We start from the raw sequence: 15,532 nt of genomic DNA, 5'->3' as shown, positions 1-15,532 counted from the left end.
CAGATACAGCTATGGGGCCCAATGTAGGCAGTATTATTGAAGCAAATTGTAGCAACAGTCACCTATATCTTGCCTGTCACTGATGCAACTTATGGAGAACTCATCTCTCCACGCCCACATGCTAACAGAAGATCCAAAAGAGATGCCGGTGGCCCGAAGGGGGCCTTTGATGACCAAGTGTACATAAGATGTCATAAGACTGCCAAGGGGGGTGTCTAATGATTTTCAAGCCAGAAATCAAATAGCAGCAGATTTAGAATCTGTTTTCTCTCAGAGGGTGATGATTAATAAAAATGTCGATTGGATCAACTACATTTACTATAACCAACAGCGTTTAGTAAACTTCACCAGTGACGCCATATCAGGACTGCATGCACAGCTGGCGAAGACTAGTTTAATGACCTTGCAGAACAGAATGGCATTAGATATGATTTAGCAGAGAAAAGTGGCGTGTGCCAGATGTTTGGGTCTGCGTGCTGCACTTTCATTCCAAATAACACAGCTCCTGATGGATCGGTGACCAGGGCTCTGGAGGGACTGACAGCACTCAGCCAAGAGCTAGCAGACAACTCTGGTGTCACGAATCCATTCACCGACTGGTTGGGAAGTATGCTTAGCCAGTGAAAACATACATTTTTGGCAATCGTAATTATTCTGTGTGCTGTCATCATAGACCGCCTAGTTGTCTGTGGATGGGGGTTCCCGTGCATCCGTGGACCTCTACAGGGGTTTATTGTTTCACCGATGAGCCAGACACCAGTCCAGGCAACCAGTTATGTGACGAGGATGAGGACGAATTGGAGCTTCTGATGGCCACAGTCTAGATGAGGCCACCAGAGGGACTTCACGAGCGGTTCCTGACCATCCAGATGGACTTCTAAAACATCCAGTGAGATGTTGGAAGTTTGGAAAATAGACGGATTGTTTTGGATGAGTATTTGGAGATTAAATTTTTTGTTTAATTGGGTTATAAAGGGATTTTAGGGTGTAAAAGATTAAGAAATGTAATTTTGTCACGTGTAAAAGAACAGTCAAGGCTTCTCAGTATGTGTTCTCTAGCCTACAGACTGTATCCTGATCCTGCCAGCCCCAAGACGTGGAAGGCAGTGACTCTCAACGCACTCTATCTTGAAACGAACTGAACAGAAATACTTGAAATGATATCTGTGTGCATGAATTCTTTGCCTCTGTTTAGATAGATAGGGAGCCTTTCCCTGGATTGAGTAGGGGGGAGGTCTCCAGGGACATTTGAATAACTAACTACATTTGAGTAGCTAACTCACAGTGAACTGTGAGTTAGGGGGGAATTGTAAGAAATTTGAGTAAAAAAACTGTAGTTAGTAGATATAATAAAAGTGTTTAATAATTCATAATTAATAATTCATAGTTAGTCATAATCATAAGGGTTTTGAGAATGCATAATTAAGATAAACATAAGCATGAAACATCTGCCAAGTTGCAGAAGTATAAACTTTTATTTTGAAGGATTATTATAGATGAGATTAAAACGTAACTGACAGTCATTGAATGTGATAGTAAACACAGGGCCAGACAAGTGAATACGCTCCTGGAGGATAGCCAATAGGAATCGGGATAAACGGAGGAGGAGGTGTTTCGAACAGATGTGGGAGGTTTAATTTAAGACTTTTTTCCTCGCCCTTGTTCTGTGATGGCTCCCGGACGACAGACGTGTTACACCGGAGGAGCCGGGTGAGGTTTTTGCAAATGGGGTTTTATTGTTTTAATATGTCATAGGAGTGTACACTCCAATGTATAACTGTAATCGTGCTTACATCAGTGGAATTAAATTCCTTATAATTGTAAACCAGTTTGGGTAGCGTTATTATCGCAGCGTGTGTGTCGACGGCACAAAGCCGGCCACATGGCAGTCACATGTGCTCTGGCCTTCTCTCTTGTTGTGAGGTAAAATTCTTCCATAACACTACACATATCTTTGCTATTTTTGATTTTAGCGTCTGATTTGCCCTCTCTACCAGTCCTTGCGACTGTGAATGATACACTGATCCATAACTACTTCCTGCAAATGCTTATTACTGAAATGTGAACCATTATCGGAGTATCAGCTCTGTCTGCAGCCACTTTATTACTGTCTGTGCGTCTTCTCTTTTAGTTGGGATTGCCTCCACCCACTTTGAGAATCTGTCCACCATTACCAAGATGAGTAAAGTCCATGCTGATGTCTTGGAAGCAGGCTGATGGTACAGGATAAGAGCCCATAGGTGCTTTGTAGACCTGAGGCTGGAATATGTTGCCCCTGTATCCACCAACAATGTGTGTTCCTGTCCATTTATTGTGCAAGTGAGAGTTGGCTCACTTGCTAGTCCAAATTTCATAGTGTCGGTGCCAGGTGGTTGTGGGGTGTCCTAGTAGGGGCCCTGATTGTAATACCCCCACTGTGCGTGTGGTGCTTGGTTGACATGTTCTCCAGAGGGAGGGTCAGTTGGCGCCCATTGCTCAGTGCCTCCTAGTGGTGGCTGGTATGGCTGTCCAGCTTGATCTTGATTTCTCGGATCCTGATTGCCTCTCCCTCTCTGGTAACCTCCTCTTCTTCCTCGTGGTGGGCCACGCGAGCGGCAGTCACGTGAGTAGTGACCTGGCTTTCCACAGTTGTAGCAGTAGAAAGCTCCTTGGCCATCCCATTGGGCGCCTCCTCCTTGTTGGTTCTGCTGCAATGGTTGTTGCATCATCATCACCGGGAGCACTTGTTCTGCTTGTGCTTCCTGTTGGGTCATCTGTTTCTTTTTAATTTTAACACTCTTTTGAGCCGTTTCAAGCTCTGCTAGCTGTCTCTTCATTAGTGCCACTTGCAGTGCTTTGAGCTCCACCTCCGTTCCTTCCACCGCTGCCCTGTGTTTATCATAGTGATGCAGTACATGTTCTCTCCATGCAGGTTGAGTGAAGGAGGCAATACCCACGGTGTTTCCAATCGCGTCTCTTACTTTTTCGGGCAAGCCTTTGGTCACCATGTTCCTCCAGAGTGCTAATGATGTTGGCGATGTATCTGGGGACTCTCTGAAGATTGTTCTCCACACTTGCTCCGCACGAGCTAGGAGATCGGCAGCAGCCTCCCCAGGCTTGGCCGCGAAGGTGGACATTTGGCTGTGGTCTGTTGGAGTAGGGTACTCTCTCCTTAGGGACCGATGTAGTTCCTCCCTGATACTGCCTATTGGTGTGGAGTCTGGCAGCTGGTCCGTTCCAGCTGCAATTTCAATTTTGTCCAGCGTGTGCTGGTCAGTAGCTCTGGCTAACAGGCCTCTGTAGTCACCCAGTGCTAGGCTGCGTGCTGACGTGAATGTTCCCAACTCACTGATCCATGGCTCTGCTCCTGAAGTTAGCGACGGCAGTGCGGCCAGCAGTGTCGTCATATCCATGAAGGAGAAGGGGGTGAATGCCATTCGACGAGGCGCGTCGGCTGTTGGAGCCGGCCTGAGGGGCATCATGTGGCGACTACCGCGGAATAGTTTCCCACTTCGTGTTTGTCCCGCTTCCTCGGCCGTGCCTGTGAAGTCTCCGTTGATTTTCAGTCTCTTTATTGTCTTCACTGGTGTCCGTAGCTGGTACGCTCCTTCCTCCTCCTCTTCTTCTCTCTTATCTCTCGCTTCATCTTCACTTGGGTCGTGAAAAACCGAGTTACCTGCAGCTGGCGGAGGCGACGTTAACAGCCCTCCACCCTCCCCCTCTAGGGTGAGATCTGCCAACTTTGATTGTAGATCAGGGCGCGGCGCCATTCGATCGACAAAGTCACTCAACAGACGTGACTCTCTTCTTTCTTGTATTCCCTGCGTGAGCTGCATTTCATTGAGGAGGCGCTCTATATCTGCTGGTTCTGTCAATTCCTCACCAGTAGCGTCATAACATGCTCCGCTCCTTCGTCTAGGTGTGCCTGGTGTTTGAAGCTCACGGAGGCGTTCTTCCAGCACCTTCACTGTTCTTTCAACTTCCTTTGCTTTTCTTCTTCTATCCTTCTCTTGGGGGGAAGTCAGTATTTCCAGACTTCCTCCCTCCACTGTGAAGAATCCTTTCAGTTCTCCTTTTTTCACCTCCCTCTGTGGGGCCTGTATGAAGGGGTTGGAGGACACCCTCTCGGGAGGTGGAGGTGGCAGGTCAGGATACAGATTGCTTTGTTCATGCTCCTGCTTATTTTGGCTGTTAGGAGCATCGTTGTCGTGTGGGGGAGGGGCTGAGGGGTTTAAGGACGGAAATATGCCGCTGATATCTCTGGCGGCCCCTAGTGGTAAGCCTACTGCTCCAGCTGCCAGCTTCATCTCGTCCTTCTGTTCTCCCATGGGCATCGGCTTCCCGTCCATCCTCTTTGCGTCATAGTTAAAGCACCTCTTGATGTAGGGCCAAACTCCTCTCTCTTCATCTACTTGAGTCGACGCCCTCCTCTTCCCCATGTTAAAACTTTTAGGATTTCTGTTCTCCCATTCCTTCTTCTTCTCTTCGTAGTGTTTCAGTACTTCTTTGTTTATTTGTTGCAGCTCTTCTCCCGTTGGAGGACTCCCACGTTCTCCATTCCAAATGTCTTTATCTTTCCATCTCTTTATCATCCTCTTAAATGCCTCTTTCTCCACGGGCCAATGCGTCTTTCTCCCATTCATTCTGCTCTGATTCTGGACCTCATTCTCCAAACTCCACAGATAATTGCTCACTTTCCCTGCCATGTCAAACTTCTCTGCACTGTTCACTGTGCACTGTGATTTGAAATATAAAATGTTTGGAAGTAGTATTCTCAAATGTCCACCAGATGGAGCCAAGCTCCTGTCAAAATGTTCTCGTTGCCACTAGCAACTCTCTGTGTCCAGCTGGTGGCTTATCTCCAACTTTGAGCCTTTGCGGCCTTGCTCTGTTTTCGCTCCCAACTTTGTTTAGTCTCCCAGTAAACTAAAGTATTAACCCTCAGCTGTCCCTCACACATACCAAATTGAAACTGTCGCCTCTAAAATACGCACAAATCACGTATCGATCTATTCTAATGTTTTATGTTTGTGTTTGATAGCTTTTTGTTTGGTCTCATGTGTGTTTTCTGCTGCCCCACTGGCCCTCAAACTTTGAAAGTCACACACGAACAATTGCAGCCGGTAGCTGCAGCCCTCAGCTCTTTTTCTCTCCTCTGCACCAAAATAATCACACTCATTCAAACAAAATTGAAACCAAGCACACTGCCGTCTCAGAAATACGCAGAAATCACAAATACGGTCCCGAAGGAAATGTATACCTTTTACAAATTCAGTCAAATAAAAACACGAAATTAAAACCATCCACTCGATCTGTTCTTTTAACCACTCAACAGTCCATCCACTTCCTCACCCTCAGCAAACCGACTGCCGCATCGATGACCTCTTGATCACGATACAAATGAGAACTGCTTTTTCAGCAACCAAAATACAGTCAAATCATAAACAATTCTTTCCCTCACCAACACACAAAACAAACAACGTTATTTTAATGCATCACAGCGGCCGCTGCGTATCATAAAGCACAAGTATAATATCTGCTTTGGCTGGGGTTCGAACACGGCCCTACCGCGTGGAAGGCCGCAATGCTAACCACTATGCTACCAGCCCTGTATATCCACAACACAATTTAGCACACTTAAATAGCGACGGCCTCTGCTCCGGCCTGTCTCCTGGCGACTTTTCTTTTACACTTCGTCCGTTATCAACAATACATCGGTTATCTTGAATTTTGTGCTCTCACCCAGAAACTCCGTCGAGGATACTCTAAGATATCATGGTTTTCCACTAAGCGCCACACACAAATTCAGTGTCCTGAGACTCGATGCCTCGATAAGGTAATTTTCTCTTCATCCGCTATCAACAACTCATCGGTTATCTTAAAACCTGTGCTCCCGTGCAGAAACTATTTAAAGGTTACTCTACGCAGAGTTAACTTGGTTTTACACCACACGCAACACACGTCCGGAGACGGACACTAAATGTCTTGATACGGTAATACTTCACGGTCAATTCACTGTCAGCTTACAGTTTATCAATGACCTTTAACACACATATATCCCCGTCATGTTATACAGTTTCTTCGTAGTCCAAAGCGTCTTATAAATTTCGTTACAGATCACGCTATTTGTGGCATGGAGTGCTTCGTGATTCACGCGTGTGTGCGTTTCACCCTACTTCACATCCAGCCACAGTTGCGCGATCTGTCGTCTTTATTCTACGCTTTCTGATGGACTCAGTCACACCTGTGTACAGACCCCCCAAATGGCTGTATAACAACTCTGTTGCTGTGTGTTTATTCTTTACAATACTTTATAACTATTCCTTACCCACAGTTCGGTCAGTCTGATATCAAATTTAGAATTCAAGCTATGAATACAATACGCAGGATTCAGTTAAATAGGGACCTGCTCACCTGTTTGTTATGCCGGCAATATCAGACCTCCCGAAACTGCTGGCACGGACCCAGTGGCAGATACTGGGGCTCCCAGCCTCGGGGAGGATTCGCCAATTATTTCTGAAATCACAGATAGAGAGGTCTGTTAACATTCCAACCCGATATGCTCTGTATCAAGTCTTGCCCACATTCTCCACCAATTTGTTGTGAAAATAAAGCTATCTTTCACACTTAGAGCAGGTTTAAGAATGAAACAGAAGCTCTCAGAGGCGTATAGTAATATCAAAGCAATAGATTTATTTATCAACAGAGTTATTCAGCCCTGCAGTAATACGTGCACGGGTCACTAATAGCTTCGCTCGCAGAGTTCCACCATTAGACACGCTTGAACACATCAGCATGAACCTTAATATAGGGGGTCCACCCCTTAATACACATTGGTCAAAGTCAAAGATGCAGGCGTGGCACGTTTGTACGTTATGGCACCTGGGTGGAAGCCTGTGGATGTCCATCCACCTTGGCCCCTCCCAGAAGGCGTCTTCTTGTGTCAGTGTGTGTGAGATATTGCATGAGAGAGGTCCTGTGAAACAAGTTGTGAAGAGTGGATACTACTTAGGGCGTTGTCCCTGAATCTCTCTGTCTATTGTGTCTTCCTTATCTTCTCTAAAGATGGCGTCCTGTTACTTGTGACGCAGTTAAAATCAGTAACCTTTCTCCTACTTCTCTCTGGCCCTGCTGTGTTGTGAGCACTGTATAAGTGGTTAACAGTGCTGTATAAGCTAATGGTTATTAAAACTACAAATGTAAGCTAGTGTTTAATTAAACTGTATATAAGCTAGTTGCTACTTAAAGCTGCATATAAGCTAAATTTCTCAACAATTACACTATCAGTAGTAATACTTCATGAAATAGAGGCCCCATCCGCACCACACGACAGACTGGTGTGTCCACCTCATGGACACGTTTGCAGGTATTAAATCAGGAGAAGAAGAAAACGACGAACTGCAACAGAGTCTCACTCCAAACTACATTAAAAGTTATCAGCCGGAGCATGAACAGTGTTTGAGAGAAGAAATAAAGTGAACCCACGTGCTCTTTGTATCCGAATTTCCGGGTTGAGAACAGCGTCCAGAAGTTCCCGTTGTCGCTTATTCGCCTCTTTTGAACGAGAGAGTTCCTCCTCGTACTCTGCTATCGTTCTTTCAAACATACCAATTATCTCTTCATCACCCGCAGTTAGTCGCTGGTTGAGTAAATATCTCAACATGTCTACTTTAGACATTTTCACTAAACCACAGAAAGTTTTCCTCCAGACGAACTCCGTTAAAAACACCGTTTACTCTCATTAAACTCTGACTAGCGCTGTGTTGGTCACTTCCGTCCCCGTCCGTCTGTTTCCAGGTAGCATGCTAAGCTAACTTCAATAGCTTTATAGGCTACCAGGAGATTAGTCGTCGTCTTCTTCTTCTTCGTCTTCTTCTTCTTCTTCTTCTTCTTCTTCTTTCACTTTAATGGCGGACTACAAACCAATGTTTAAGGCGCCACCTACTGGACCGGAGTGTGTAACATCATGACTTTATGACAGTTGTCATTTAAACACAATAACAATGTCATTTATAAATATAATGAAACAATTAGAAAATAAACTTCATATTGCAGTCATATTCTGGCCTTTTAACCCGTTCCATTCAAAATATTAAATAAAGCCCTTTTAAGCTGAACTTGTTTGTCACCTGTCTCTAAGCCTTTGATGCTCCACTCCCTTCCTGTATCTACCACTCTGTTCTTCAGTCTTTCTCTTTCCACCCTGAACTTCTTCCACTCTATCAGCACATGTTCAACAGATACAAATCCATTCAGACAGGTTCTACGAGGAACATCCGGTTCCGCTGCAACTTGGTGGGTAACAAAAGCCCCTTAAACTAATAAAATAGTATGTCATTACTCCTATCTTCAGTGACCTTCCATCTGGTACATATGTAACAGTTGTGGGTCATGGAACGAGACGACTCAAGTGATTGTTTTCCAACATTTATTTATTGAAGACAAAATATCACCAATGAATTGCCTTCAGACCGTTTTCTGCCCCTCTGCTCCCTCAGCAACGTGTGATTTAATTAATTTTCTTCAAATACACACCGACCAATCAGAGCTCGGTACGTGGACCTTTAATGAATATTATAATCACAGTTTAAACTGACAAATGCAAAAAAAAGACAGCTGGCAATAAATCTCAGACTGTGTGAATTAGTAAATTAACAGATTTATGACATCACTGCTTCATTAAGAGCACGATAGATCTGACGATAAGTACAATGGTATTTACTGTTTTTCCCACTTTCCCAGAAAAGAACAACCCAATATAGCAGCAAAAAAAGAGGCCAAAAGTGAGTGTAAACCCGTATTCCTGCAGCTCGTGCTGGTACGTGAGACATGATACCTCCTTTGAACAGCAGATGGCGGCATTGTGTCACAAGAGTACAAAGTGTGATTTTTACCCACAAAAATGATGCACAAAACAGGTTATGTATTTTTGCTCTCGTTCATTTTATTTTAAATCGCCTACATTAAGGCTGCAGTCGCAGGACAGGGCTCACGTTTGAAGTCAGCAGTTTTGAAAAAAAAAAAAAAAAGACTTTCAAATGAAAACGGATGCAAGCTGACTTAAATGTTCGGCACAGACACAATCGCGGTCTACAACGTTGCAGTTTTTCTCGATTGCTAAGACACATTTCTTGAAACGGTCACCCATTCTCTCAAAACTGTAAACACAAAACCTCATCTTCAAGCACTATTTACAAAACCTCTGAATCCTCTTGCAAAATGAAACTTTCGCCTCAAAACAGTTTTACCTGTGCTCAAAATCAAACACTGCTCTCAAATCACAAACAAAGTGATCAAAATAATATACACCGTCAAGCAGTCAGTAAACAATACACCAATGAATAGAAAACACATTGTTCAAAACATATAGTTCTCAGGGAGAAGTAGATTTTTAATCTCAAAACAAATTTCATATGAACGAAAACATGTTCTATTACAGTAGCTCAAAATTGATCAGAAATTACTACCATGTTTGCTCTTTGCAATTTCTTTTGTTCTTCCTTCTCCTTGTACCCCTATTTGTAAAGTACTGTACCCTGCATCTCACAAACGTGTCCTTTGTCTCTGTGACACTGTAATTCTTGTTCTTTCTTGATATGAACCTGCAACCAGTCAAAATCTATTGAGCAGTCAGTGCTGTTACTGTAACAAATAGAAAGCACGGTGTTCAAGGCCATACAATTTGTTTATTGTACATTATACAGCCTACAATGCACTGTAGGCCTACTACAGTATACAATACTACAGTAAAAGGGACAAAAATCAAAGGAGTCAACATGTCATCAATGTGCTTCTTCTTGTCTTTGGGCTGGGTCAGGCCAGAGCACTTTGTTGACATCACAAGCAATATTTTCTCTCCTGACATTATATCCAGCCCTGACATGATTCCTCACCTATATCACCACAGGATAATTCCATGGCTTGCAGCAGATTGACTCTGGTGTAGGGTTGTCTATCATACACTTTCCATCTCCATGAGGAGAAAAACTCCTCAAATCGCATTCAGGAAAGGAGAGTATGGAGGGAGGTACAAGGTCATAAACTGACCATTGATGTTAAACCATTCCCTCACCTGAGCAGCTCGGTGGAAACTGACATTGTCCAGCAGTATCACATAGGTGGGAATGGGATTCTCATTTAGCTCCTGACCCTGCTGCTCAAATAAAATATCTCTTAGATTGGCCATAAATCTTAGAAGATGCTGGGTGTTATATGGCCTGAGTGTAACATGGTGATGTAGAACACTATGGTTGCTGATAGCAGCACAGATTGTGACATTGCCACCTCGTTGACCAGGGACTTCAACAATGGCCCGCTGTCCAATCACGTTTCGGCCTCTCCTTCTCCTCTTTGTCAGATTGAAGCCTGCTTCATCGACAAAGATTAACTCATGGGGTCTGTCCAAGGATTCCAAGTCAAATATTGTCTGTGTAGGAATACAATATAATGTATGTAGAATTTAGTAAGTTGTACAGAGACAGTGCTATATTGTAGAGTTCAATTAGGCCTACTGTATGCACTTCTGATTCACATACATTGTATGTACTGAAGAGTAATGTCATTCACATAGTATGTGGCAGTACTGTAGACAATCTGGATTCCAGTAAATGTGTCTGAATGTACACTTACTTGCACATGCTGAGCTCGCACTTCTTTCACCCTTGGTGAGTTGCGCTCAAAAGGTACTCTGTATACTTGTTTCATTCGTATCCTGTTACGATGGAGAACACGGTCAATTGTGGAAATGCTCACACTGTCGATTCCCTGGAAGTGTGTGTTGTCTTGTATCACTCGTTCCTGGATTTCTCTGAGTCGTATTAAATGATCTTGAAGGACCATGCCCACTATAACGGTCTCTTGCTCCTGAGTGAATATAGCTCTCCTTCCACCTGCATGTGGCAGCCTTGCAGTTCTACAAAAAGTAGATGTGCAGTTACAAAAAATATTCATGCAGTACAATACATACAGTGACGAGCTTTATATGCAGCTGTTTCAATAGACATTTGTAGTGTAGTACAGTCAATTTTCAATTACAAAAATACAGTAGCATACTGTACCTGTTCTCTTCTCTGAATGTCCTTACTATGGTGGACACAGAAAACTGGCTCAAATTGGGGTGCAGTCTAAGTCCTGCTTCCCTCATTGTCAGTCCGTGGACTATAACATGGTCTATGACTGTTGCTCGAATTTCATCAGATATTTCCACTCTTTGTCTTCCTCTTCCTCTTTCTTGCCCTCCTCCTCTTCATCGCCCACCTCGCATACGCACTTGTCCTCGTCCTCGTCCTCTCACATTGTTTCTTCTATCCATTCTCAGACTTTCTCCTTCCCACCTTCAACCACCTGTTTGCTCTCTCAACTGGCTTACATTGGTTGTGTCACATCATTTGATACAAGTGAAATCTATCTTGAGTGATTGTGTTCAATCAATGACATGTGTTCTCTATTTGTGTTTGATTGTTGCCACTTGTGTTTACCAGTATGGATGACATGTGCATTGGAGTGCAGAATGTGTTTTGAGACTGAGAATGTGTTTAGAGTTTTGCTGAAAAGTCTAAGTGAGATCTGCAAATTGTGTTTTACCATGTGACAGAGTTTAAGGTATTGACAACAGACTGCACAATTAGCTAAATGAGTTCAGGCAACTGAGAACTTTGTTCAGCCAATGGGTTTCAGTGTTTTAGCAATTGAGAAAAACTGTAATAACCGAGCAGCCACGTTTGAACCGGCACCCTCGGGTGAACAGGGACTTCCATGAAACGCCGTTCACCGAAATCAGAGCTCGAGTGCGCACAAAACGATCCCACCAATCAGGGCTCGACAATACGCTGGCGTCTCCGCCCCTGCCTGCCTCTAAGATCACCTCCCAGTGTGTTTTGGTCATGCTTCGGTGTTCCTGCACAGAAGCCGACTGTCGGGAGAAGCTAGATTTACACATGCTTTTGGGCGTTCTGGTCTTTATACTTCAATGCAATTAATTTATCTGTGAATGGAAGATGTTTTATTGTCCTCGGAGTCATTCCCCGTCATGACCTCACCACCGGACCGCCCCTCCAGTTGAATGGGATTCCTCAGCGCCTCTCTGTCGCTCCGTTTGGCACCGACTGTCTCTTCTTCCACCGCCGCCGCTCCAAGCCGCCGATTTTAGGATCTGTGAGCTGTTGGTTCCTCTTATCAGTTGATGAATGGTTTGATGCGAGATCCGCCTGTCTGATCGTCAGAACAGCGACGACGCCAAAACCCCCGGTAGCCTGCGCGTCAGGGTAAGTAGCCCTACACTTCTTGTTTTGGTGAGGGGTGACTTCAAGTAATGACAGGCAGGGCAGACGGGGTCAAAGATGAGTGAGAGGTTTGATCTCAACAATGCCGCAGAATTATCCTACTATGTTGTTTGGGAATAAACCCTCTTTAGATTCAGGCCTTACATCTTCATGACCTAAATGTTCTGTATGGTATTTTACTTTTGCTGAGCTATTAATGATCAGTAGATGGAGGTCACTGTCATTTCTCACTTTTGTGATTCATCAAAATCATTGTTTTGCCAGCAACTGTTCCAGTCTGAGAGTCACAGTGACTCATCAGAGCTTTTAAAATTTTTTTTTTTTAAAGATACAAGCTTAGGCCACATACTGTACTATACAGTCCCTGTTCTGCAGCATTTTTGGGAACATACAGAGCATAATCACACGGCACTCTACTGTGCATGTCCTCAATGTTAAGAGGAATGGCTCCCTGGGTGGAAGCCCTTACAAGACAATCTGAAAGCTGGCAGCTGTAGGCGCTCTGCAGTGAGAGTTTTTCATGGGCTACCTGCTGTACTTAATGTGTGAGTGAGACGATCAGAGCGGATCAGAGAGACTGTGTATATGTTTAAACAGGACTTGCTCTCAATATTTTGCTCTTTCACTCAGGATGCCACAGATTTTCCTTCCTTAGGATCCCACGCACATGAAAGACACAGCTCTCAAATGCTTAGGATGAGTCTCTCCCACTCAACATGACTCAAAGGCCCAAATATTGACTCTAATGTGGTGGCGGCTAATAATAGAGAAGACTCAGTAATTGTACAGTCTGTAATTGATGTTCCTGAGCATATAGATACAGTCCATATCTGCCTAATTGTTTGTGTCTTTACATTGTGACATTGGTCTCTACTGTTTATAGGCTGCTGTACACGTCAGTCCTGACTGCTGGTCCGGGATCAGCGCACAGATCTGCTGTCTAGAAAATGAAACCTGGTTTCGCGGTCTAGACCAGATTTACTCTCAGATATTTGTGCGAGACGTCACTATGTGAGACATTTACTATCACGACAGTTGAGATACAACACTTCATTCAGCTTGTGTCTCGGCACACACACACACACACACACACACACACACACACTTGAACCTGTTGTGGCACTGATGCAGTAGCCTAAAACCTAAATATTGTGTATAACCCCGCAGTGGATTCCAGCTTGTTTGAACTGTCTCTGTAATCCTTTCTGATATCTGAAACACTTCTCCAGAGAGACATCAATATATTTTTTTATTATAAAAAAATAATATTGCTCTTATATTTGATGATCAGGAGAGCATTACACTCATCCTCCACAGATTTTGCTGTCTTTTATTTCCCTGAAGGAATTAGGATGTTTGGCAACGTGCAGCCAAAAAAACCACATTCTATCCCGTGGATTCAATGTCCTTGAACTGTGTATGAAGCCAATGACGTGCAAACTGATGCTGACCGGCATGAAGCCGTGTGGCAGGTTTTACCTTCATTTCACATAGAAGTGGTTCCCTCTAGTGACTACAGCTACCACTCGCACATGCTGATGATGACCATGCTAACTCAAGTGTCTTTACCAGGGCAAATGTTCCCAGATGTGCTACAACATCTTCATAGTGGAGACGGTGTGCGTGGCCTGGTTCTCCCTGGAGTTCACCCTGCGCTTCATTCAAGACCGCAGCAAGCTGGCCTTCCTCAGGCAGCCGCTGAACCTGATAGACGTGGTGGCCATCCTGCCGTACTACATCACCCTGGTGGTGGACAGCACCTCCAAAGAAAAGAAGGGCTCCGGCAACAGCTACTTGGACAAGGTGGGACTGGTGCTGCGCGTCCTGAGAGCCCTGCGGATCCTCTATGTCATGCGGCTGGCTCGCCATTCGTTGGGCCTGCAGACTCTGGGCCTGACCGCACGCCGCTGCACGCGGGAGTTTGGACTGCTCCTCCTCTTCCTGTGCGTGGCCATAGCGCTGTATTCGCCCTTGCTGTACTTGATTGAGAATGAAATGGCCCCCACGCAGGAGTTCACCAGCATCCCTGCTACCTACTGGTGGGCCGTCATCACGATGACGACCGTGGGCTACGGGGACATGGTGCCGAGGAGCATCCCAGGCCAGGTGGTGGCTCTGAGCAGCATCCTGAGCGGGATCCTCCTCATGGCCTTCCCCGTCACCTCCATCTTCCACACCTTCTCGCGGTCCTACGTGGAGCTGAAGCAGGAGCAGCAGAGGGTGCTGCAGAGGAGGACGCACTTCCTGCTGCGGAGCCGCATGGCCGGCCTGGGCAGCAACCTCTCCTTGGAGAGTGACATGCTCTTCCCCATAGCGTCGACGAACACCAGAGACATGAACGAGTGACACTGTCGGACAGGGAAGGACGTACAAAGTGGGAGTGGGAGAGAAAGAGGAGAAGAAGAGGGAGGCTTCAAAGAAAGACTGGGGGTATGGAGAGGAGAGAGAGACTCTGAAAATAAAGTACAGGAGTGAGGAAGAAGAATTAGAGATGGAAGGGTGGAGAGAGAAGTCTTAAAAACAAGATACAGAGAAAACTGATTTTTTTTTTTCTTCCCAGAAATGCAGCCGTGCTGTGTAGCAGTGTACTTTTGGATAAACATGACGAACACACAGAGAAGAGGATTAGAAGAATATTAGGAACACATATATATATTATTTAAGTATTAAATAAATGTTTCCTTCAAAAGATTTATGATTGATTCATGATTTAAAAGATGAATGAAACATTACATGGTCACAGAATATCAAATGGAAGTCTTAAGTTACGAAAGAAACCCACAATAAAGCATTCGAGCATAACAATGACGTAATTCCAATATGTGAAATGTGCATTTGACAAAAAAATACAGCTGAAGAGCACGGTGTCCTCATGATCCAACAACATAGTGATGTTTCTCATCGTTGATCGTTGACGTTTTAATGGATTTGTTGATGTCGTGCTAACCAGTGTCACGTCAGTAAAGATGCTCTCTGCTTTCGTTCAGTCCCAAAGGTTAAATAATAAAAAAAAAAAGTCCACACTTGGTAGACATCCAATCCCATTGACAGCATGCATGGTGTCATAACACACATGCAGAAGGACAACAATACAGCAATCAGTGGTGCAAAGTCACAATTTTTACTTTTTGGATTAAAATTCCACACATTCTATGACAGAGTTAAGAGATTGATTTGCTTATTTGAGTGTCATGTAGACTTAAAAGACACAAATCATATTATAAAAGAGGTACAGGAATTCAAAAACATTACATTTACACAATACGAGTGTG

The 15,532-nt window shown here is 44.4% G+C and overlaps 2 protein-coding genes across 3 annotated transcripts in view; both read left to right on the top strand.

Moving 5' to 3' along the window:
- The window catches only part of LOC306780995 (voltage-gated potassium channel regulatory subunit KCNG1-like), a gene marked incomplete at its 5' end in the record, with an annotated part of 29,797 nt that extends 15,092 nt beyond the window's left edge, over positions 1-14,705 (top strand). The window contains one exon of the mRNA XM_079273584.1: positions 13,833-14,705. Within this exon, the coding sequence (XP_079129710.1) occupies positions 13,833-14,606 (774 nt within the window). The 3' untranslated portion in view covers positions 14,607-14,705. The remainder of the gene's footprint in view (positions 1-13,832) is intronic.
- The window catches only part of src (v-src avian sarcoma (Schmidt-Ruppin A-2) viral oncogene homolog), a 34,987-nt gene continuing 31,345 nt past the window's right edge, over positions 11,891-15,532 (top strand). Inside the window, exon 1 of one of the 2 annotated variants that reach the window (XM_079273580.1) lies at positions 11,891-12,242. The gene's annotated coding sequence lies outside the window, so the exon portion shown is untranslated. The remainder of the gene's footprint in view (positions 12,243-15,532) is intronic. The other variant, XM_079273583.1, reaches the window with a different exon arrangement.

The sequence above is a fragment of the Melanostigma gelatinosum genome, assembly GCF_949748355.1.
Source record: "Melanostigma gelatinosum genome assembly, chromosome: 8".
Lineage (NCBI taxonomy): Eukaryota > Metazoa > Chordata > Actinopteri > Perciformes > Zoarcidae > Melanostigma > Melanostigma gelatinosum.
Note: the sequence above shows the minus strand (reverse complement) of the source record. Positions and strands in the feature narration are given on the sequence as shown.